At 43.5% G+C, this 22,312-nt stretch overlaps 1 protein-coding gene across 1 annotated transcript; it reads right to left on the minus strand.

Moving 5' to 3' along the window:
- Positions 1 to 4,596: 4,596 nt before the first annotated feature.
- On the minus strand, positions 4,597 to 20,431 carry onecut3b (one cut homeobox 3b). Its single transcript, XM_085805828.1, has 2 exons — positions 19,236 to 20,431; positions 4,597 to 9,147 (listed from the first exon to the last, which is right to left on the minus strand). The coding sequence occupies exons 1-2, from the start codon at positions 20,314 to 20,316 to the stop codon at positions 8,786 to 8,788; spliced, it is 1,443 nt and encodes a 480-aa protein (XP_085661954.1). The 5' UTR covers positions 20,317 to 20,431; the 3' UTR covers positions 4,597 to 8,785.
- Positions 20,432 to 22,312: the final 1,881 nt, after the last annotated feature.

Here is a 22,312-nt window from a genome sequence, read left to right on the forward strand (position 1 = left end):
GACCTTTCTTCCAGCTGAATGCTCTCTGAGAAAAACTGCTCCAACTATTCCCTCCAGTGTAAAAAAAAATTCCACCCAGAATCCATCATCAAAGGTTTTCAGATTATGTTAAATATTTTAATTGATACAACAAAGACTTTGCTAAACAATCCTTCAGCAGCTCTCCACAAAGAGAAGGTGCCAGCAGCTTTGCAAGCCAAGCCAGTCGCCCTCAGTCTGGCTGACAGACTCCCAGTGTTTGTAGACACCGGTGGAGCAGAGCCGGATTCATCTCCTCTGCCATGGTTCTTGAGAAAGTAGGCTGAGCAATCCTGTGCTCCCTCCTCTGGTTCGTCCTTGCCTGGGGTTGGTGTGCCGTAGTCTAGACGCTCCATTTACAGCAGCAGCAATCTCACTGTCAGGGATACCTTCCACTGGGGAGCTCTTCAAAGACAGAGACTAAAATAAGACAAACCCTTAGACACAGATAATCACAGCACCATTAACAGCCGAGCTTTAATTATTCATTTGTTTGGTTTGTGAGGATATTTTCACTTTACCCCTAAATTAAAGAGGGTTGTGCTTTTAATATATTTGTGACTATATTGACAATAAGAATTTCAGTCTCACATTCAACACTACACCTCTGCAGCCTTGGTCTGGTCATTTCTGACTCCATATTAGCTCTAAATGAATTCATCTCTTACCCCAGATCCTACAGCTGCTGTTTTGATTGGATTAGACTTGAGTTGAATTATCGGAGCTGAGAGGAGCAGTAATGGGATGACGGAGAAGTGAGCTCGGCTGATTGGGTGATTACTTGGCTTATTAGTCTCATTTCCATAGCAGACCTCTCAGAGCTGGGTGTCATATAAATAATGGAGGCTGAATTCATGCCGTTATGTTAGCTTTTTACGTGTCTGTTAAGCAGATAAACTACCTACGACAGGGTCTTCTAACTGGATAGAGAGAGGTTAATGCAAACAGTCACATGTGTAATAGGACATGTGGCAGAGTGTTGGTGAAGGATTGTTTAAAAGCACCTTGGACAGATAACTGCTCCATCTTAACCTTGACCAGACAAGTACATGTGCCCCCCTTTCTACGTGGCAATACTGACCCCCAGTGGTCGATGTGAGTAACAGCAACAAATGGGACCATACTGTTGCCACTGATGTACCGGTATTGTATGTGATAGGAAAACAAAGCAACAACTCTGGGTCTCTTACAGTGAAACACGTAAGAGAGCAAATTGACTGTTAGCTTCATAAGTCAGTGAGTCACTGATTTTCTTATAGCCATAGCGTGACCTCCTCTCCACTCTCGGTGTCTGGGGCGAGTGTTTTGACCTCAGGCACCCGTGTGGGGGAAAAGGTGTTATCAGGACAGGCCTCCATTTGATCAAAAGCAACAGTGCTGACCTGGTTTGCTGGGACTCAGTCTGTAGATTAGACAAATACTTTCTGACGCCCCCACCAGTCTCACCACCTACATAACGAACAATAGGCGACTAGAATATCACAGCATCATTCTTTCTCTGTATATGACTGAGAGCTGATCGGCCAACGATCGGTTCCTCTCTAGAGAACAAACTTTCTTTCTTGTGGTCTTAGCAGGTTTAATCTATGCATGCCTTTTGTATACAGTGATTGGTCTTGCCAAACTCTCACCTACACTAGTATGGAGAGCTATGGGTGCCATATAAGTTGCTGGCCATGGGACTGGATGAAACAAACCACAAATGAGACTACTAAAATGTTTTGAATTTGGTACAACTCAAAGCCAGGGAGGAGTGATAATCTGCATTCATGGATATTCAAAGAAGTGTGCATCTTACAAAGGAGGCATTTATTTACATGAGATGATTGTACCTGTTCACATAGTACCTATATCCACACACATAGGAATCGCTCAGATATGTAAAGCTGTAGAGAAAGCGATTGATATTCCAAGCAGGATGGTGGGACTGATCAATGCTGTATGGGAATAGGATTATTAATGGCATACTTGCATTGATCTATCTTGAACCCTGTCACTCTCCCAGAATCCCTCTGGAGTCGGAGGAGGCGTACAGAGCTCTCACAGACCTGGTTGGCACTCATTCCTAGGTTTCCACATTACCAATTTCACATTTCCTCTCTTAAGAACGAGATGGTGCCAGAATTTGACTTTATTCTCCAGGTCTGTGCCGAAGTACCACTCTCTCACCTCTCCCACTCCCCCGAGAGAGGAGGCTGTCATTGACATAACTCTGCATTTGTTGGAGCCCATTTAATGGAAAATAATGAATCGTATTTCTCAAATTTTGCTGGGATGTTCATATCCTTTCCTCTCTCTTTCTTTCTGTCTCTCTGTTGTTTTCTAACTGTCTACTCTGTCTTTCTCTTGCTCTGTCTCTCTCTCCATCAACCTGGCACCGACCTCGTGAAACACTTTGAAACATTTTTAATCGATGACTCTCATTTTTGCACTACTGCATATTTGTTCCTCTTTCATATTGTCATTACCGAGTTCTGAAACCTAGGAATGGGTGTTGAGTGCTCCAATCAAATGCAGAGCTAATGTAAAGTTGTTCAGCTGGTCAAATTGAACTGTGTCAAGGGCTGGGCTGACAGTAGCGACTGTTATACAATAAGTAAGACATCTGGACTCTTCTTCTCTCTGGCTTAACAAACATCTGGCTGTACCCGAATTATCACATTTATATTTTCAATGTGTCGATCCTTGGAGGTGAAGAACAGATACTGTACATATTAGGTCTATTAGCCATATCATGTCATCCAATCTGTAGACCTCCTTGCCATGTCTGACAGAGGAAAATGACTGTTGAACTGTAAATAGTGTAGGTATAGTAATATAGGATTTAACTGCTGCTTCTTTTCTCCAGGGATCTCCCATGTTTTGCCCAGTCCCATGGCTGCTTGGTCTCAAAAGAAGGGATAAGACAATAATGTACTTGTCTATAAAAACACATAAGTTCTTTTTTTTATTTCAATGTATGTTTTATAAACTGTCTGTCTTGTAAATTAACTCCTTTTTCGTCATAAAAGCATGATGTGACTCTGTCAGCTGTGTCCTGTGTCCCTCCGTGTTGTCAAAACAAAAATAATTATCGTAACTGCAGAATACAATATTCAAGTATGAAACCCAAAGCTTTCAACATTGAAAATGATATTAATAATTATCTAGGTTAATGCACACAAAGTTCTCAGCCGCTATAATCAGTATATTTACTAACAAAATATCATAGCACTTGCTATGTTGAAAGTCACTCAATTTGAGAAACCCCACAAAGAATCATCAGCTCAGCTCTGTGGGGCTTTATAATGTCTTCCAGACCATTGGTTGGCATATACGTATATTAAGCAGCGGCAGCCAGCTGTGCTCATCTAAGATTAGAGCTATAAAAGTCTCAGGCGGTGAAGATAGAGGAGTTAAAGAGTCAGATATTTCCCTCATGAGTCGGTACAGACCAAAAGCAGAGCTTAAAGGTAGAGTCTGTAGGATTAAAAGAAAAAAACTAAATATAGACTTAAACAAAAGAAATCCTGCTTAACCATCACCTATGAGCTTCTATAGGTACTCAGGTGTGGTGGTGACTGTGTCTACTTAAATTAGTCAGACGTCTCCACATCAGTGTCAATGTTGCCTCTGGTGGAAGTAGGCTACTTATAGTTCACCAACCTAAAAGCTGTTGATGTGTCTGTTTTTGTTCATGAATTACCGTCACTGCTCTCAAATCATAAATCTTCAAATGTCAGTTCATACATTACACATGACGGATACTTTTTCAGTCAGAATAATTACAAGCTTGGATCCAATTAAACGATAAATAAATTAAAGCAAAAGTAATTTTTTCCCAGAGGTATATTCATAGCAGTGTAAATAAGTATAAATGAGCATCAAATATTTAAGTAAGTGTATGAAATGAAATATTTAAAAGATGAAATGTGGTGATGTTCCAGATTAAGTCCAAAAAAACCAAACCAGCCCTGACCGATGGTACATCTTCTGCAGTCATGTAATGTACAACTTTACACCACCAGGTGGCAACAGAGCACCACAATAAGAAAATATCACACAGAAAATGAAAAGCCAGTCCGCCAATTGCTTGTTTTTTTATTTGTTTTAGTCAAAACACACAATTTACCCATACTGGTTTTCATGTGGTGTATTATTCCTTCCAGTTCCAGTTATTACTTGATTCTCCCTCCACAGGCTGAAGGCAGACCTGACATATTCACTGTATTTCTGGGAGATGAAGATCAGAAGAAAGGCTCTCTGCATGATGATGACCATGTGTGTGTGTGTGTGTGTGTTTATGCGCTCTGTGCATATGTGTGCAGGCATTTGATCAACATCTTCGATTAAATGTCCACTTAACAAGTCAGATCCACCACCACCCCCTCCCTTGAAGTCGGGGGAGGGTCCTGGGTGTCTTGACCCCCACCGTAAAGGTCACTCTGAAGGGGTTAAAGGTGATCACACACACACATACACTGATCTCTCCGAGAGCCATCCTTCCTCCTTTCCTCCCACCTCTCCTGTCCAGTCAGTTTCTCTGCCCTCCTCCATCGCTCTTTCTCTCTCCTCCTATTTTTTTTTCTTTTTTTCTTTGTCTCTGCTCTATTTGAAATTGATTGTCTTCTACCATCACAAAGACACTTGGTTCTGATTGATTGATTGGAAAGGGAAGAGGAAGAGAACATCGACACTGGGGCTTCCAGAGCTCTGAGGTCTGTCTGAAGGAAAAAGCAAATGATGCCATTTTGATGCACTGGAAGAAACCGCATTTCAGCTGCCTGGCCTTCTGTCTGTTTAGGCTCCTAAAGCAGACAAACACCCAGGCCGATCAAATTCAGATCAGATGAGCTGAAACACAGAAACAAAACAGGGAAACTCACACACAAACTCACACTCACACCTGTGTGATGAAACAAGGGGTAAATACAGATGCAGACAATGGATGTGCGGAGGCTATTTCCACACAAGAGGAAGAGGCGGGGTGTTACAACAGGGGGGAGAGACACAGTAATGAAGCTGATACACATACAAATACACATTTTTATACAAATACACAAACAGCACATAAAAGACAGAGCTATAAAAGAATGTAAAGATTATTTGGAAATCAAAACCCAGTAGATATTTTTCCCTGTTTCTCTCCCTCTCCTCCACCTGTAGAGGTACAGTTCATCCTGCAGTTTATATACACTTATATAGTATCCATGCATAAAAGAATCGCTCATCCCACCCCTAATAACAGAGGTGCTTTGGTTGGATCTTCTTTTTTTTAATATGTTAATCACCTTAACACACATAGGAGACACTCTTCAAACACAAAATAGGCCAACAAAAAATGATGCAAAACATAAATTAGTGTGTCCTTGATGTCTCATCCTTGACTTTATCTCAATTTCCAAATCCTGCTTTGTATTCATAATTCTTCTCTGATTTCTTCTCCTCCCCCTGCTCCTTTGTCATACAATGTCCTTTTCCACCTTTTTTTCATTTACTCCCTATGTCTCTTTCTTTAACACAAAAAGGACAACGTGCAAACCTACAAATAACTCAAAAGATGTCGAACAGCTTATACTTCACACGCTGGTTTAAAGAAATATAAAAACAGAACAATCATTTTGCCGTGACTTTAATGTCACTCTCATTGCTAAACATTGTCATTATTGTTTCACTACATAACCTTTACAATAAAGATTTGAGGTATATCAAGATGAATTGTCTACACATGCCTGCCTCGTTGTGATGCTACCCTGGACGGAGGGACCAGCGAAGAGGGTTTGGATGGATGGGGGTCACCGGTGGGCGTCATGTGTGTTGAAGAGATGAAGGCTCTAAGAATCGGAGCACTGATTGCTCATTGGTTGGTTGTTAGATGTGATCAGAGGGCTTTGTAAACTGCCAGATAGACACACACACCTACACTCGGTTTACAAATTACACAAAAATATCTCTGGTGGGAGTGTGTGTGCATGTGTGTATCATGGAGAGGACTTGATAAGATGACATCTTACCAGCATGTTTAAAAAAAAGGGTGAAAAAAGGGGTGGCGGTAAACAATCTCCCACCCTCTTGTGTGGAAAAAAGTGCTCTTCAAATCAGAACAAGTGTTGATTTTAATGTCATGAGGACCCCTCCAGTGTTGCTCCCCCTTCACCCAGTGTGTGCCCCCCTTCACTTTAAACCCCGTGTGTGTTCGTGTGTGTGTGTGTGTGTATGTGTTCAGAGCAGTCCAACCCCTGGTTGAAGGAAAAAGGCACTCAACTCTTCCCACATGACAAACACCTCTGTGTGTTTGCCATGCAGCACGACTGCTCTGAAAATGTCTATGTGCACATAGAAGCATATCTGCGCCTGTGATTGAATATGCATATGTGTAGTGTTTGTGTGTGTGTGTGTGTGTGTGTGTGTGTGTGTGTGTGTGTGTGTGTGTGTGTATGTGTGTGCACGTCCCAAGTCCAGTATGAACATGGCAGGCTTGAAGTATCTTTGGTATTGATGGCTGTGTCACAGTCCACTCCATTCTGTGAGGTAGCCACACACACACACAACTGTTTCCGTCACTTACACTTCTGATTTGTGTCTGAACCTCAAACATCTGCACTAAAAACCTACAAAGTTTAATTCCATCTGGACTCTATAGTAGAAATCCCAAACGACACCTCCAACAAGGAATCTGTTATAGTGCACTACGTAACAATCAGAGCCCAACCCATGGAGGAATGTCGCTTGGATGTTTCCTACCAGTCTGATGACAGGCCTCTGATGCTCCCGCCTCCCCCGCTGCTCCCCTCTTCCTCCTGTCTGCGTCTCCTCTCTAATATGATTATCTCCCGCTAGAAGATGCTACACAACAAGTGGCTTTGCCCACAAAAAATTAAAAACAACCAAAAACTTTTTAGGAAAAAAAAAAAAGGCATAAATAAAATGAGGCGGTTCTCATGGTAACCAAAAAACACCATCAGCAGAGGAATACAGTGACAGTTCAAAGGGGTCTAGGTTCAGGGATCAAGGAAGAGGTCCTTCACATCCAGACAGTCCACACAGGTATTCACAAATATGCACAGTTCGTCACTTGTGGTATCCATTCCTTGTCTGTGCATAGGATCAGTCTATGACATGATGAGTCTTTTTTTTTCAATCTTTAAGTTTTTACATTTTGTCGACAAGGTGCTTCTTTACATATAGGTTCAGCACAACATAGCACAATAGTTACGAGAGCGAAACCATGTGTCTATGGTACTATAAATACCCGCATCAATAATAAGGAGGGAAAAATAAAGGAAAGACACAACAGGAGGGGTTAGCAAGAGAGTAGATAAATAGATAATAGATAAGACAGAGAGACGGAGAGATGAACTTAAAGATTATTTACAGTTATTTTCATTGTGTTTCATGTCGATCACATCAATGTTTTTCTGAGGTATGGAATAGGCTACATGCCCATATAGTGCTCGCAGTTTGAAGGTTGTAATGACACAGGCCAGACACAGCGGGGAGCATGGCGACGGAGCAGGCTGCACCTGTTCTCTGATTATCATAAAGAGGCAAACATCATTGGCACTCAGGATCCTATATTGTGACATTTGACCTCTACATTTGGCCACTAGAACAGAGCAGACCCCCACCCCCCACCCCTCACTCCCTACACTCAGGGACGACACCTTTTAACATTGGAAGCGTCGTCCCAGTTTGATTGTTCTCCTCTTGTAACCTGAAAATCTCCTCTCATGGGCTATGGCCATGTAGCCACACAACAACTCTTAAGACACAAACATTCAAATATGTATAAAAGGGCGCGTGGATTATCTCGTTTTATCATTTTGTCTCAGCGTGTTTGTTGTTTACAGGGCTACACTTACGCTTATATAGAGTATTGGTGTCTGCATCCTAATAGAAATCTACACTGCAGGCTACAGTGTGCTGTAGGCCTGCTGGACATATGAGCTGTAACTGCACCAACATGCTCTCAACATGTCCAGATGTGGTCTAAACAGACAGCAGGTGGCACTGTTACTCTGACCAGGAACGGGCTGAATCACTGCAGAGGAATTACACCTGTGGCACAATGTGAACATTACGCACACGCATGACACACACGCATGCAGTGATGCAGAGGGGTGGTACGTGGTTAGCAGGTCAAAGGACCAGCTGAGAGCGTTTCACAGACACTTGACACTCAAATGCACCTCTCAATCAGCCTCAGTGTCTGTTATTGAAATAAGGAGTGGTTGATCACGGCCCGGCGGACACATCTGCTGTCTGATTTCTGCTTGATTTGTGAAGACCAACGTGTGGCCGCTTAAGGTTCCCTGTCTGAAACCTATCGGTTCCTTGTCATGAGTGATTCTTTGGTGTGTTTACATCCTGACAAGAGGCAAACCCCCTCCTCCCATTTCAAGGCTTAAACATAGACCCACAGCGTGATTACGTAAGTGTGAATGGATTTTCTTTGGTTTTCGGGTGGATTAACAAAGAGCCACCTGTGGTTGTTTGAGGGCAACTCTCCTAAAGCTACTGCATCTTTGGTTTGAAGAGCCACGATTTCAAATGCAAGTTAGCCCCTATGAGTGACATTCAGATTAATAGAAAACACACAGAGCACTGAGAAGATCTGATTCATCTACCCAAGTCCTCAGCAATTTGAGCAGATGAATCGGATGAGTGATCCGAAGCTACACACCCTATAGCTATGCAGGATCACGGTTTAGAGCCCACTGTCTGCTTTAGTGTAAAAACACCCCCCTCCATCCTCCATGCATGTGTTCAACGATCCATCCTGCCACCGTCAGGCCTTAGAGAACGTGCTCGCAGAGGAGGTACCGGGTTGGATGGGTGAGGCGTTGTTGTTGTTGTTGCTGTTCCCGTGAGGAGTGTGCACGTGGCTGTGACCGTGCACCCCATGACCATGTTCCTCTGTGTCCCAGCGGTCCGGACAGCGGCGGCGTGAGTTCATGAAGAAGTTGGAGACGGTGGAGAGCTCCAGGCCCAGCTGCTGGGAGATGGTGACCTGCATCTCTTTGGAGGGGCGGCGGTTCTCTCTGAAGATGGCTACCAAGGTGCGACGCTGCAGGTCGGTAAAGACCAATCGTTGCTTTTTTGGCACCTGGTTGCGCTCTCGTCCTCGGTCCTCCTCCTTGCGTTTACAGGCTGGAGAGAGAATGCGGAAAGAGGATTAAGGGAGGAGGGGAGAGGAGAGGAGAGAAAGACAAGCTTTATTGTTATCAACATAGTCTGTGCTCCTGTAAAGGTACAAAACACAGAAACAAACATTGCAACACACATACTACTATATTATTTCTACATCAGAGTCAGATGTCCTGGACACATACGGATCACATGAAGTGAAGAAAAAACAACAACACAGAAATCAAGACTTTAGGAATTTAGGCCTAAATGACTCAATGGAAAATCATCACTCAAAGCAAAAAATTTAAAATGGGCCATTGGCAGGTTTCTGTGTGTATAAATAAACATGTTTGTGTACAGGGAATATTTAATTCAAATGTGATTGTTTCCTGTATTGTATGTAGCCTAGAAATTGTAATGCACAAATCTGAAGATGAAAATTGTCATGCACATGCAGGAGAGTTTACAAGAAATAAAAGGAAGCGTGGAAAAATGGAAAGACAGAGAGGATAACAAAAAAAAGTCGATGAGTCAACACTGGTGAGTGAAAAGACAAAATTAAAACAATGTTACTGTGAAGGCTGTGAATTTGTACAGTAGCTACTTTGTACAGCTTTCAAAAAACATCAGCTTAAGTCACTGTAGTGGAGCATGAGACCACTTTACAAGATTACAGTGTATTTTCTTGGTTTCAGTTGTTATTCTACTTCTCAAGACATTGTCTCAAAGCAGGCTGTTTTTTTAAGTATACTCTGATATGATTGTTATTTTTGTTTAACATATAAAATGTGGGTTAATATGTAAAAACTAGACCTGGAGCATTGATGATACATTTAGGATAGGCCCTGTGCCCCGCCCACCACCGCCGCACAGCACGCGCTACGTTCAGTGGTTGATTGAGTGACGCGTAACAACGTGGTTGACATGGAAACATCGGTAACAGACGGTCGGTCACAGCTACACGTCTGAACCAACTCAGGAGCTTGTTATTTACCACAACACTGTTATTATTTGTGTGAAACCTTTCAGAGTGATCTGACAATAAAGTGTAATCTTATCTTATCTTATCTTATCTTATCTTAACAACCCGCGACTGGAGGTCGTTGAAGACCGGGGTGAGTGAAGCTTTGTGTTTCTTTGCTTGTAGCTGACTAGCACAGTGTTGCTGCGCTAGGTGTTATATCTATCCCTCTGGGTGTTGGTACTTACACGGTTACGGTGGCAGGTGAAGAGCAGTGTAGCTAACGTTGTGTCATTATGATGATCCTCAGAGGAGCCGCACCAGAGACTCAGGAGGAATCTGCTGTAGCCTACTAAATAAAATATGTCTGACTGACAGGCCTACCCGGAACCGTCTGCACAGTGAGCGGCTTTTATTGTTTCACGTTACCAGCTAGCTAGCTTGTAACCGGTAGTGTCTGACACAACCTATTACCTACTATTACCTACTGGTTTTGCTAATGCTAATACTCTCGGTCTGTCTGAACAAACTCAGGGGTTTATTTTGCCCGCCGCTCGTCCCCGGGATTGGTGACGTATGAAACGACAGACTGTTTTTTTTTTTTAGTTACACAAGAAACTAGATTTTGTTTGGGGGAACTTAAAACTGTTTTCTTACCTTTGAGATGTTTTCTTTCACTATGGTATTAAAATCAACTTGAAGACTTAAAGACATTGTTTTCTTTTACGCCGGTTTACAACTCAAAACACTTGGATAAAACTCAGTTGTAGAGATAATAGCCTAATTGTATTTAATAAACAACTAGATACAAATTTTGGTCACCGGCCAGTTCTTCTGTTATTGCTGATATTCATACAGTAGGCCTATCATGTAAATCTATTTTTCAGTAACTGGACATGAGCGCCCAAATGTCGAACTGTCCTTGAATGCTACACAAAGATCACTTTTTGCCTGCCACTGAGGAGGCTAATCTAAAGATTTGAAACTTGCCTGAAATTTCAAATCTTTAGAAGTTGATTTTTAAAGTGCAGTGAAATGAAGTGAAACCAGTTGCCACCTGGAGGATGAGAAATCAATCAAAAAATGTAGATGGTTTGGAAAATGGTCATCAGTAGCCTAATGTAAAGTGGGCTGGGCACTGGGCAGTCTGTGGGTAATGGGCTACCCGCAACTTTCAAAAACTTAGTGTCTATTTAAAGTTACTACAGTGGCTCAGGGACATGTTAATGATAGTTAATCATTTACTGTCCAGATCTAATCATATTATCCTCTTAAAAAAAAAAAAAAAAAGAGGTCATGGTGGATGGGTTGTTTTCATTGTGGGTCTGTGTGTCTGTGCTGAAACTGGAGGAGCGTGATGTGAAATGCTGACAAAGAAGCGGTCTGCCGTGCCTGGATGCACCGTCAGTTGGCTCGGCTCTAGCTGTGGAGACTGGAGGGAGTCTGTTCTGTGCTGCTGCCCTAAAAAGCTGCAATGATCGATTTTCCGCGGTTTTCTCCCGAACACGTGGTCCAGTAATCAGGGCTCCCTTCCCCACCCGATCGATCCCCATCGATCCGCGAGCCCGAGGTGTGTGTGTGTGTGTGTGTGTGTGTGTGTGTGTGTGTGTGTGTGTGTGTGTGTGTGTGTGTGTGTGTGTGTGTGTGTGTGTCCGCCCGCGCGCGCCAGTGTGTTTGTTGGGGAGTACAGCTCAAGAGCGCGCTTTGTGACAGACAGATGGAGAAGAAATTGTTTATCTGTGGAAGAACAAAGGAGATGTGGCGGAAAAGAGTGGCAGTCATCCATTCTGAGAGCTCAGAAGGAGGACAAAAGAATGACTTTCATGTACGTCACTGATTATTATTATTATTATTTTGTTGTATTATAAAGAGAAGGTGTGCCTGTGCAAGATGGGGTCTGTTGGCCTGCATGCCCAAGAGAAAGAAAGAAAGAAAAAAAACAACAAAGTATGGAATGATATTCATCCTCTGTCTTGGGGTGTTGGTGCACATGTGTGGAGGAGGAATTAGGGGAGGATGAGAGGAAGGAAAGGAGGGAGTGAGGATATAAAGGTTGGCTGCAATGTGGAGGTGGTGTATGCAAATGATTGATGACTTTACAGCGGGTTTAGACAACAGCAGTAAACAGATTTGACTGTGAGGGGGAGATCAATATGAATGTGCACATGTGTATGCATGCCTGTGTGTGAGCGTGCATGTGTTTTAATTGCTATTGTTCAATGGTTTGTTACTGCAAGCAAAGCATAATCACAAGATATTTTTCCTCAGCTGAGAGTACAGGTTCTGTATACGTTCATGTCTACGTTACAGATCTACATCACTCCATCCCCACTCCACTTCTTCAACTGTTTTCCTCTTGTTGTTTTTCTCAATTGTTTTAATTTGCCCTCAGATTGATAGCCCCCATATTGATTGATCTGCACTTCAGAACCATTTCATGGAACGTTTATTCAATTGGTTCAGGCCCAGCCATGCCAGAACCTCCTCACGGCTCTCTAAGTGCTGCCTCAAACCAAACTCAATACTCCCTAATGTAATGACTGAATGCTAGTGCTAATATAGTGATAATTTAATATGTAATGCCTGTTTTTCGAACAACTTGTGCTACCGGCCATTTTACAATGCCAACACCACTCTGGTTCTCCTCCATCAGCTCAAATGCGACTCCACAGCTCAGAGGCCCCCGCAGAGCAACACAGCCGCCGAAGGAGTTAGCACAAGACCCGAGCCTGCCTGGTCAATACATATTTCAGATAATCAATAGGTCCATTTCAAATGAGACTCCGCTGGCCCCGCGAACATCCCCTTACCCAGCAATGAATAGGACCACAGGGAAGGAAAAGAGGGAGCTGCTCATTAAAGCGGCCTCTCTTGAGACAAGAACCAAACCGTTGCAGGCTATCTTTAGTTGCCTCATTACCAAATGGGCTTTTCTGAAGAGACAAGCGGGGACGCTCAGCAGTCTCAAGTGGCACTTGCTCATGTCGTCTCTTTCATATGCCCTGGTGTCAACGACGCTAAAGGTGTCAGGCAACTGCCACTTTGCTTAATCTCAACCTCTTGCTGATCCTGAGATTAACTCTCTCTGGCTGTGCACATTTTTGCGCTGGTGCCTCCTTTAAGAGCAGCTCTGCTTTATCACTTAAGTGGCTGCTGTTGTTTCTACTTTGACCATGCACTTATATGTGAAGATGAGAGGGGTAGATCTTGGCTGACCTTTGTCTGTTATATATTACTACATGTCAGTACTTGATAGAAATGTCAGACTAAAAGGAAACTAACTCAAATCACTGCTCTTCATATTCAGCAGTAAATGTCCCTCCTCTAAATGTGTTATAACAAAATTTCCTCAAAACAATCTGATTGCCAAAAAACACATTATGTCTGTGAAAAGTTCACTGTCATTGTAGATCAGACTTTTGTACGCTCTACTTTACCATGTTGTCACAAATCCTGTTATGTTGTAACATCTTCAACAGAGAGAGATACTTTCCCTATCAGGAGATTACAGTAAGCAACCGTCTGGTATCACAATCAGCAGGAAGCAGTTCAGATAGCAGTAAACACAACATATTTTCCCTTAACACTCAGTCAGTCGTGACTGAAAACTGCTGATTATAGCTGTATTATACAGGCTGGATCACACAACAGAAGGATTGCAGGCTTTTGCCTGGTGTGTTTTGAAATATTGAATATGCAGAGGGGGAAACATGAGATTATCAGATGGCAGCTAGATGTCCTTTTAAGGATTTAACAGAAATGAAAACCAATAAGTAGTAGATTGTGTGTCACACAGTTCACTTATAACCTTATATATAGCTGTGTGCGCGTGTGTGTGTGTGTGTGTGTGTGTGTGTGTGTGTGTGTGTGTGTGTGTGTGTGTGTGTGTGTGTGTGTGTGGGTGGCCTCTAGATCTAATGAAATGATGATTTATTATGATTTTATTAGGCTAATTAAAATACAGAAAAACACATATGTGTAAACTAAAAGATGATGTGTGTGTGTGTGTGTGTGTGTGTGTGTGTGTGTGTGTGTGTGTGTGTGTGTGTGTGTGTGTGTGTGTGTGTGTGTGTGTGTGTAGGTGTGTGTGTGTGTGTGTGTTGTGATGTGATGTGATGTGAAGATGAGACATGATGTGGATGTCGGGGGATGGGATGGGGTGGGGAGGTGTGGTGTGATGGGGTGTGGGGGGGCAGACGGTGAACTAACCGCACCGTGCTGCTGCTAGTCGACGCCTGGACGGACGGATGAGATCGGGCTTTGTGTGCGGTGAGACGGGCCCTCTCCCGCCCTGGACGGACTACTGCAGGCGAGAAACAGTTTGGCGTCAATCACTCTCTGTCACACCTCTCAGATGTACGCTTATTGATTATATTGATCAGGCCTATTCATTGTTGGGAGGTAAAACGCCCGATTGCCCCCCACCATCACCTCCCTCCTCCATCACCACAACAACCATCCTCACCAGTATACACACAGCAGCGGTAAAAACCAAACCAACCCTTCACCCATAAAATAGCTTCCTCTCAATTGATTAGGATTGGATTATTTGAAAGCTTTCGTTTATTTGTCCGTGTAAAGCCTGTGTTGTCTTGTTCAGACGAGTGATCGGCAGCTTTACAGTCTGTCTGATATTGGCTTACAGTCTATAAAACCTCAGCTGGGCTTTTTTTAAATGTTATTCACACCTTATTTTTTCCTGATCGCATCGTGCAGCACAGACTTTATTAACTCCAAAACAGCACAAAAAATAGATAGAGATTTTCCACTGCAGAGAGCACAGGCTTCTGTCAAATGGTGCTGAATAAAACGAGGCTCTCGATGCAAGCGCAAAAAAATAAATAAACTGCGTCACTGAGTGAAACGTTCAAGTGAGAAAAGTCTATAGAAATACCCAGTTGAATAAGAGTTTATCAGAAAATAGAATGATCGTCTTAATTAAATCTGATTTGTTCGAAAACCTGATGTGAAGAACTTTTAATGCTTGATTTTATAGAAGGCACAAACAAAACCATTAAACAAACGTTTCCCTTATTGAATCATTTAACTATTTATTAATAGATATTTATATATATTTGGACGTATATTATCGAAAAAATGACGCATTATTTAGACTTTTAATTCGGTGAGAACAACAACAACTATGAAAGAGCAACGTCTGCTTAACATATTCAGAAATGTGCGGCCTGTACGAGCGCGACACGACCATTGAGTGTTTTTAAAAATTAATTTGATGTTTATAAGAATATAATACTCAAAGTATAAATCGTTTGAAAATACTCTATTTAATGCAGAGTTAATTATAAATTTTCTAACGGCATAACGGAGTCTGTGTTTGTTTCTCCTGCCCGACGATTTAATAATGACATGAGAATGAAAATGGGACATTTTGTAACAATCTGTTTAAATAGCTAGGCTATACATCTAAGCAATTAAAAACACACACACAAATAGACAGTCTCTTATACACACAGGGCTATAATGTTAAAGCAGTTTTGTGTAATAATTATCCCCCAGGGGACAACAAAGCTAAAGTTAAAAAGTGATAATTTAATCATCACTAGTCAGACAAATCTGTGCTCTAAATGTTTTATTGTTATTTTCACCTTTAGCACCAGACTGCTGCTGTGTGGGTGAAGAGGGAGCTGTCTGCTCAGCACAGGAGGCCTTTTCCACTCTTGACACCAAGGTAATTAATGAAGGTTTTCCAAAACAATGTCAGGCTGTTCTTCAGAATAAGAGCCCGTTTTAAGGGTTGCATCAGTTGGACATTACAGCAGCATGTTCACACGTTTTACACATTCATTTTCATTACACCTTTAGGCAAAATAGCAGGAAGCATGAATATCCGTGAGCAGTCGGTTTACATACTATTTCCACCCCCACCTCACTCAAACCATTAATTTTAAACAAAGCGTTGCATCTCCTGAACAAATCCTCAACATTAAATGATGAGCTGTGATTAATTGATTGATTGATGGTTCTTACGTGCTACTGTTCCTAATTTCATCAGGCAAAGGTCATTTCAAATATTTGGCTGTAGGTTGTTTTACAGTTTATGTCTTGCTTGTTTTTGTAGTGTGTTGTATATCCTGTAGCTTTTATAGGTCATGTAATTCACTGTAATTCACACTGAGTGTCGGAGGGTTTCGCAGCAGTGTGCCAGTGTCGTAGCCATGCAAAATGAGTTCAGCCTGTTACAGAGAGAGATGATCAGAGAGCAGAGATGGAATCAGGGTGGAAGGCAAAGGATCTGCTTTGCTGATGCTGGTACAGAGCCAGAAGAGACAGAAAGAGGAGGCAGGCAGGGAAGGAAGGAAGGGGAGAGAGGGAGAGAATGAAAGAGCCGAAGAGAGCAGAGGAGAGGAAATCAATACCGATTCAGAGCGAGTCAGATAAGCCTGAACAATGTATAGTGCAGACACACTCTATAACCCAGTCACACACACATGTGCATGTGGAAGCACTCACACAGACACATGTGCATGCACACGCGCGTGCACACACACTCAGTGAAATGTGCTTGCATGCCTCCATAAAGACGCATTACAATCCCCATAAAGCATAGCAACCTTTAAAATCAAATGACATCACAACCTTGGGTTGCTTTGAGGATTCGCTGACATGAGCAGAAAGCACTCATTACTACAACTCGATAGGCGACTTGATGCTCTGATGCTCTTTGTCTACTGTAAGATGCTCCTCAGCTCTGATATTTTCACATTTGCGTGGTAACACCAGCCTTCCTGCCCTCATTTCACCAGAAATACTTCAAAGCCTTTGTTACAAATTGCCAGGGAGATTTCTTTTCTCGCTTCATAAATGTCTGCGTTTTTCAGCACTGGAAGTCTACACCAACCCCGCTGGTGTCAGATCTGTGCTATTGATATTTCACAGGATGTTTGGGGTGTAAACAGCGCTGTTCAAAACCACTTACACACCCTCTGCCGAGGTGTTCAGGCACTGAGACTGGTGTGTGGTCCTCAACTGTTAACCACAGATCTGACTTTGCTTACCTAGAAGATGCTGTTACACGCGCTAACATCACCACTCTCTGCCTCTCTCTTTCTTCTCCACTCCCCTCCCTCTCCCTCATACTTATCAATTATTAAGGTCGGTATTGATCCTTTCACTACCCTGCCTCTATCTGGCTGTTCACACAAAGCCCAAACCTGCCTGCCCTCACTCAATCAATGGCATCTCCCAGCTCTTCCAGCTCTTTTTCCACATGTCAGTTTTGCTTTTCTCGCCTTTGCACTTAAGCCAGGCCGACTGAAGTTTTATCCCAATTTGGTCTGTTTGGATTCTTCAGAAAATATGAGAAAGGGCAGACTGAGATGAATCTTTCATGGCACAAGCAAGTTTAGCAGGCATTAAAAGATGAAGCTGGTAAGAAAAAGAGCGGCGAGGATGGAAAATGGCTGTGTGCATTGTTTGACTTTATGAAACATGCTCTCATTCATCCTCTCGTCGTCAAGTCAAACATTTTTTTCTTCTTGTTTTGTTCTGTGCTGATCTTTTGAAGCCAAACAACCTGCTCTGCCTGTTGCCAGGTTAACCAGCAAAAGATTAGTGATATTATTTCCGTGCGTTGCAGAGAGAAAGAGAGAGAGAGAAAGAAAAACAGAGAGGGAGAGCACCAGGGAGTGAGAGAGAAGGGGGTTGGGAAGGGGAAACGGCCTTATTGATCTCCTATGTGCAAAGCCAGGCAAACACTGAAAGGACAGAGCTACACTATTAATGACACTCACAGCCTCAGCTACTAATCCTTATCTATCTATCTATCTATCTATCTATCTATCTATCTATCTATCTATCTATCTATCTATCTATCTATCTATCTATCTATCTATCTATCTATCTATCTAGTATCTACTGATGTTGCCAAATGTAGTGTTGTTATTTTGTTAAACTGCATTATCCAGGAAATCAAAGGTCTGACTGTAAAGTGGCAATTGCACTGTAATATAGTCACACTTATGCTGTTGGCTTGGACATCTATTCATCTAAGTTGTTGACCCTTATTTTCCACTGTTACTGGGTAGGCTATAGGGCACATTTTCCTGTAGTCTTGTCGCCCTTTGTCTTTGTCTTTTCAGCCATCAGAAAGTCTATATTCTCTATATTTTTCTAGTCCATACTGGTCCTTGTTACCAATCCCCATCCCAGCTACAATCAATATTTCATCAGAACTGTTCATGCAGCTTAACGTTGCCTTGAAATAGATCTGGGGATCATATACTGGCTGGGTTGGACCCCAGGTTTACTGTATAATCCATGTCTTTGTAAGTTTGTTTTGTTTTGTTTTTGTTTGTAACTATACAGTTACAAGAAGTATTCTGGTTTAATTGAGTGATATTTGTGGTAATATTTTTGATCCATAGCACAGTGGAAGTCGCCACCAGCAGTAATGAGATTGAGCGATTCTACCTGTCTATGGTCTAAATTTAGAGCTTTTACAACAGAGCACTAAATGAAAAGCCGGAGAGACCGTGCGGTTATTGCGTCTTTCAGCTCCGATACGAGTAGGCTATTGATCCGTGTGCCACATTTAAAAGGAAGAGTGGGAACTGGCGTATTGATCATGGCAGCCTGGGGTCACCCCGCTTCTCCCGCGCAACTAGTTGGCCCTGTAGCCCCACCACCGCGGCTCTGTGTGTGTTTGTGTTTATAGTCGGACACAGAGAGAAGGAGAAAAAAGGCGTCGGGGGAGGGAAACTATTCCGAGGTTTATAGTGAATCAATGGCGATTTGCTACGTGCCGATCAGAAATATAGACATACAAATTTAGTCCACAGCAGCTCGCGTAAACGCACATGTACACGCCCAAAGTATAATCATGAAAATCACAGGTTTGTGGAGATCTAAATGAACAACAATTAAACTCCCTGTCTTTCTATTTAACGACCAATATTTGTTAGAGGAAATGTCTTGGACGCACGGTGCTCGTTTCTGTGATGAAGCCGCTGTGCGCTTTGTTTTAGTCGCTGGAACTGTCCGTGGTGCTGAAGCTGTCGGGCCTGCGCAAGTTTTTTTTGGTGTGCATGTTTGTAATTTGACAAATAAAAGGTGGGACGTGGCCTTCATGGCTAAAGAAGACTGATCAGGTGTTGTGTGAAATATTACCACTGAGAGGACGGTTTCTTACCGGCCAGCCGGAGAGCAGACATCCGCTGAAACTCCGGCTCCTGCAGCCACTTCCACATCCTCCTGAAGGTCTCCCGGCCTGACTTGAGCTTACTCCAGGGTTTGGGGTTTCGTAGCAGGTCTGAGAGGGTTCCCTGCGACCGGCTCAAGATCCTCTGGGCGAAAATGGCCTGCGGGATGGAGTACCGCTTTAACTCGGCCGTTATCCTCTGAGCCACCTCTTTCGTGTTGATTTCTTCCGCTTGGATGCCCGACCCTGCTACTCCCTGGCCGGCTCCGTGGCCGTGCCTCTCTCGGTCCCCGAGCATCACCGCGCCGTTCGCCTGGGAGTGGAGGTGGCTGTGCGGGTGGTGGTGCATGCCGCTGAGGTTGGAGATCATGCCGTGGCCGTGACCCCCTAAACTCCTCGCCAGGTGCTCTTGGTCGCTTCGGGACAGCATGGAGGCGTGGGACTCGAACCCCGACACCGGAGAGAGCATCTTGGTCTCGGTGGAGAGGTGCGTACTCGGACCGTACGCCGAGAGCGGCTGCTGAGAGTTGTGCAAAGAGCCCAGCCCGCTGGACAGCGGCGAAAGCGAGCCGTGCCCCATACCGGACACGGACATCTCTTTGGGGTAGTGACCGTACAGATTGCCCATGGAGGCGAGCCCCCGGTGGTCCTCCCGCATCAGCGTGAAGCTGCCGCTGACGTTCCCGGCGGAGAGTCGTTGATGGGCGGCAGCGTGGTGGTGCGAGTGCGGATGGTGGAACTTATCCGAGACGGTGGATATCGGAGGTAGATGCTGCAGGGGGGTCAGGGTGGTGTACGTGTTGCTAAGGCTCATCCCGCTCTCACACATGGTGATGGACGGGTGCAGGTGACCGGACAGTGCGGACGGGTCTGTCCGGTAGTCTCCGCCGGAGCTCTCCAGGAGCGAGGCCATGCCGGACACCATGGCTGACCGTGCGCCGGGACCGTGCGGCACGAGGTTCCGGGGAGTGGAGCTGGGGGACGGCGACGGCCGCCCGTGCGGGGAGTTCATGAGGTCCCCCGCCTGGGAGTGCGAGGAGACGCTGTGAATGTTCTCCATGGTGAGCTCCATAGCTGAAAGGATATACTTCCCCCGGTCCCACCCTCCCCACCCTCTCCCCCTTGTCTCTCCCTCTGGCTCCTGCCGCTCACTCTCACTCAGGGACGCGCGCTCTTTCTTACCCCCTATCCCTCCTGGAGCGATAAAATTACATTTGAACGCCAATCCATTGATTCAGATTCTCCGATCAATCCAGCGTGGTGCAGATGGGTTCTGTTGTTCCGATGCAGGGACAGAACCGACCGACTCCTCGGCGTCTCGGCGCTTTATGCGTTCATGTGGATGGGAGCTCTCCAGGGCGATATCTCATCTCTGGTCCAACAGCGCTTCCACTAAGAGCAGGCTGAGCCACGTGTCAGAGTGATGGGAGCGCGCCCCTGTGTGTTTTAAATGTGGGGCGGGTACGAGCAGAGATTTCTTAATAGGCTTCCTCATTGGGATGAAAACCCAGCTAGTGGAGACATCATCTCATGTTGGATATGCAGTTTTAACTGACCCTGCTTCTGGTTTAGTTTTGAGAAAAGGCACATTTCCCATGTTCACATGGTGTTTGTATCAGAGCGCGCATTGTGTAGCTACCTATGGCCTTTATCGCGTCTCTACCTGTGCCCGCGTGACAGAGACTGACAGGTGATGGCCTGTCGTGTATTTTGCGCAAACTACAGTGACTATCAGCTGCCGGACACAGGAGTTCCTTACAGATAAACTTTGTTTTCCCACGGACTGTATAGTTTTGCATTTATGCGCTTAGTGATAAACCTGATCGAAGTATTGATTGACAGAGATTAATGACGTGGCGCAAGGGGAGGGGGAGGGGTACGAGGGGGTGAGGGAGGTCACAAAGTAAGTTAGGATCCCAACGCTGCAGACAAATGAGAGAACAGCAAACCACAACACGCTGTTTGGTTTGTGCGAAGTTCACCAAGAGCAGAGATGAACTTCAGGTCGTCCTGTTTAGAGAAAACAGGAGCGTACAAGATACAAAAAGATCATTTGTTAGCCTAATTATATTTCCAGATTATACAAGTCAAAGTCACAGGAAATCATACGACCTTCACAGAACAACAAGAGGTCAATTTGTCATTAAAGAGCATTCATGAGGGAATTTATAACACTTAGAATCTGATCTGTATAGGCCCATATATATTATTTATATAGGCTACAATAATGTATATGCTATTCGCCAAATCACACAAGTCTTCAGTTGGATTGTTCATTATGTTAAATCAATAAAAACTGATACTGGTAACTGAAAATAGGCTTACTGTTAACTTTAACTTTCTAACAATGCCATCGCTAATATTATTAGTAATTATAATATAACAACAACAACAAAAAGAACAACAATAATATAATAGGCTAAAATAAATTTGGTGTCATTTAAGGTGTCATTGTTTTTCGGAGAGAGTGAGATGATGCTCTGCCGTAATCTGTTCACTGTGGACAGCTGGAGCAGCAGATCGCTGGGTCGGTGTGTGAGTGTGTCAGAGTGTGTGAAGTAAACCGTGGACAGTTTAAGGACATTTGAGTGGCTTTAAAGCAGCTGTGTCATGTTGCTGCCTCAGTGTTTTTTTGCATTTTATTTTGATGGATTTTCATGTTCTCAGTGCTTTGCTTTTGTTCAAATGGAGAAATAATCAATCAAAAAGAAAGATGTTTATTTCCATTCGTCTTTATCAAACATGCCATGCCAAGTGCCATGACTGAAGAGCCTTAAGAAATGAATACAATTAAATACTTATGATAAAAGGCTGGTTAACAACAGCCTTGTCATTGCGTTTAATACATTTATATAACACATTAATAAATATATAAAGGCCTATACTGTTGCATAAAGACGTAACATTATTCTCTTGTCCAAATACACTCATTAACTGAAAATATATTTCCAGATAGAGTTTTTTTTTAATGTAGCCCTTTTTTATTATTATTATTTAAATAACATGAGTGACAAGACACACGCTCTCTCTCTCTCTCTCTCTCACACACACACACACACACACACTCA

Source organism: Trachurus japonicus, chromosome 17, assembly GCF_045865225.1.
Source record: "Trachurus japonicus isolate A0001 chromosome 17, Traja_1.0".
NCBI lineage: Eukaryota > Metazoa > Chordata > Actinopteri > Carangiformes > Carangidae > Trachurus > Trachurus japonicus.

Excerpts from the sequence above, each read along its gene's own strand:
- onecut3b (XM_085805828.1), bottom strand. The coding sequence starts at position 20,316 with ATGGAGCTCACCATGGAGAACATTCACAGCGTCTCCTCGCACTCCCAG. Across the intron at positions 9,148-19,235 it reads GTCTGCTCTCCGGCTGGCCG|CCTGTAAACGCAAGGAGGAG; the intron begins GTAAGAAACCGT and ends TTCTCTCTCCAG.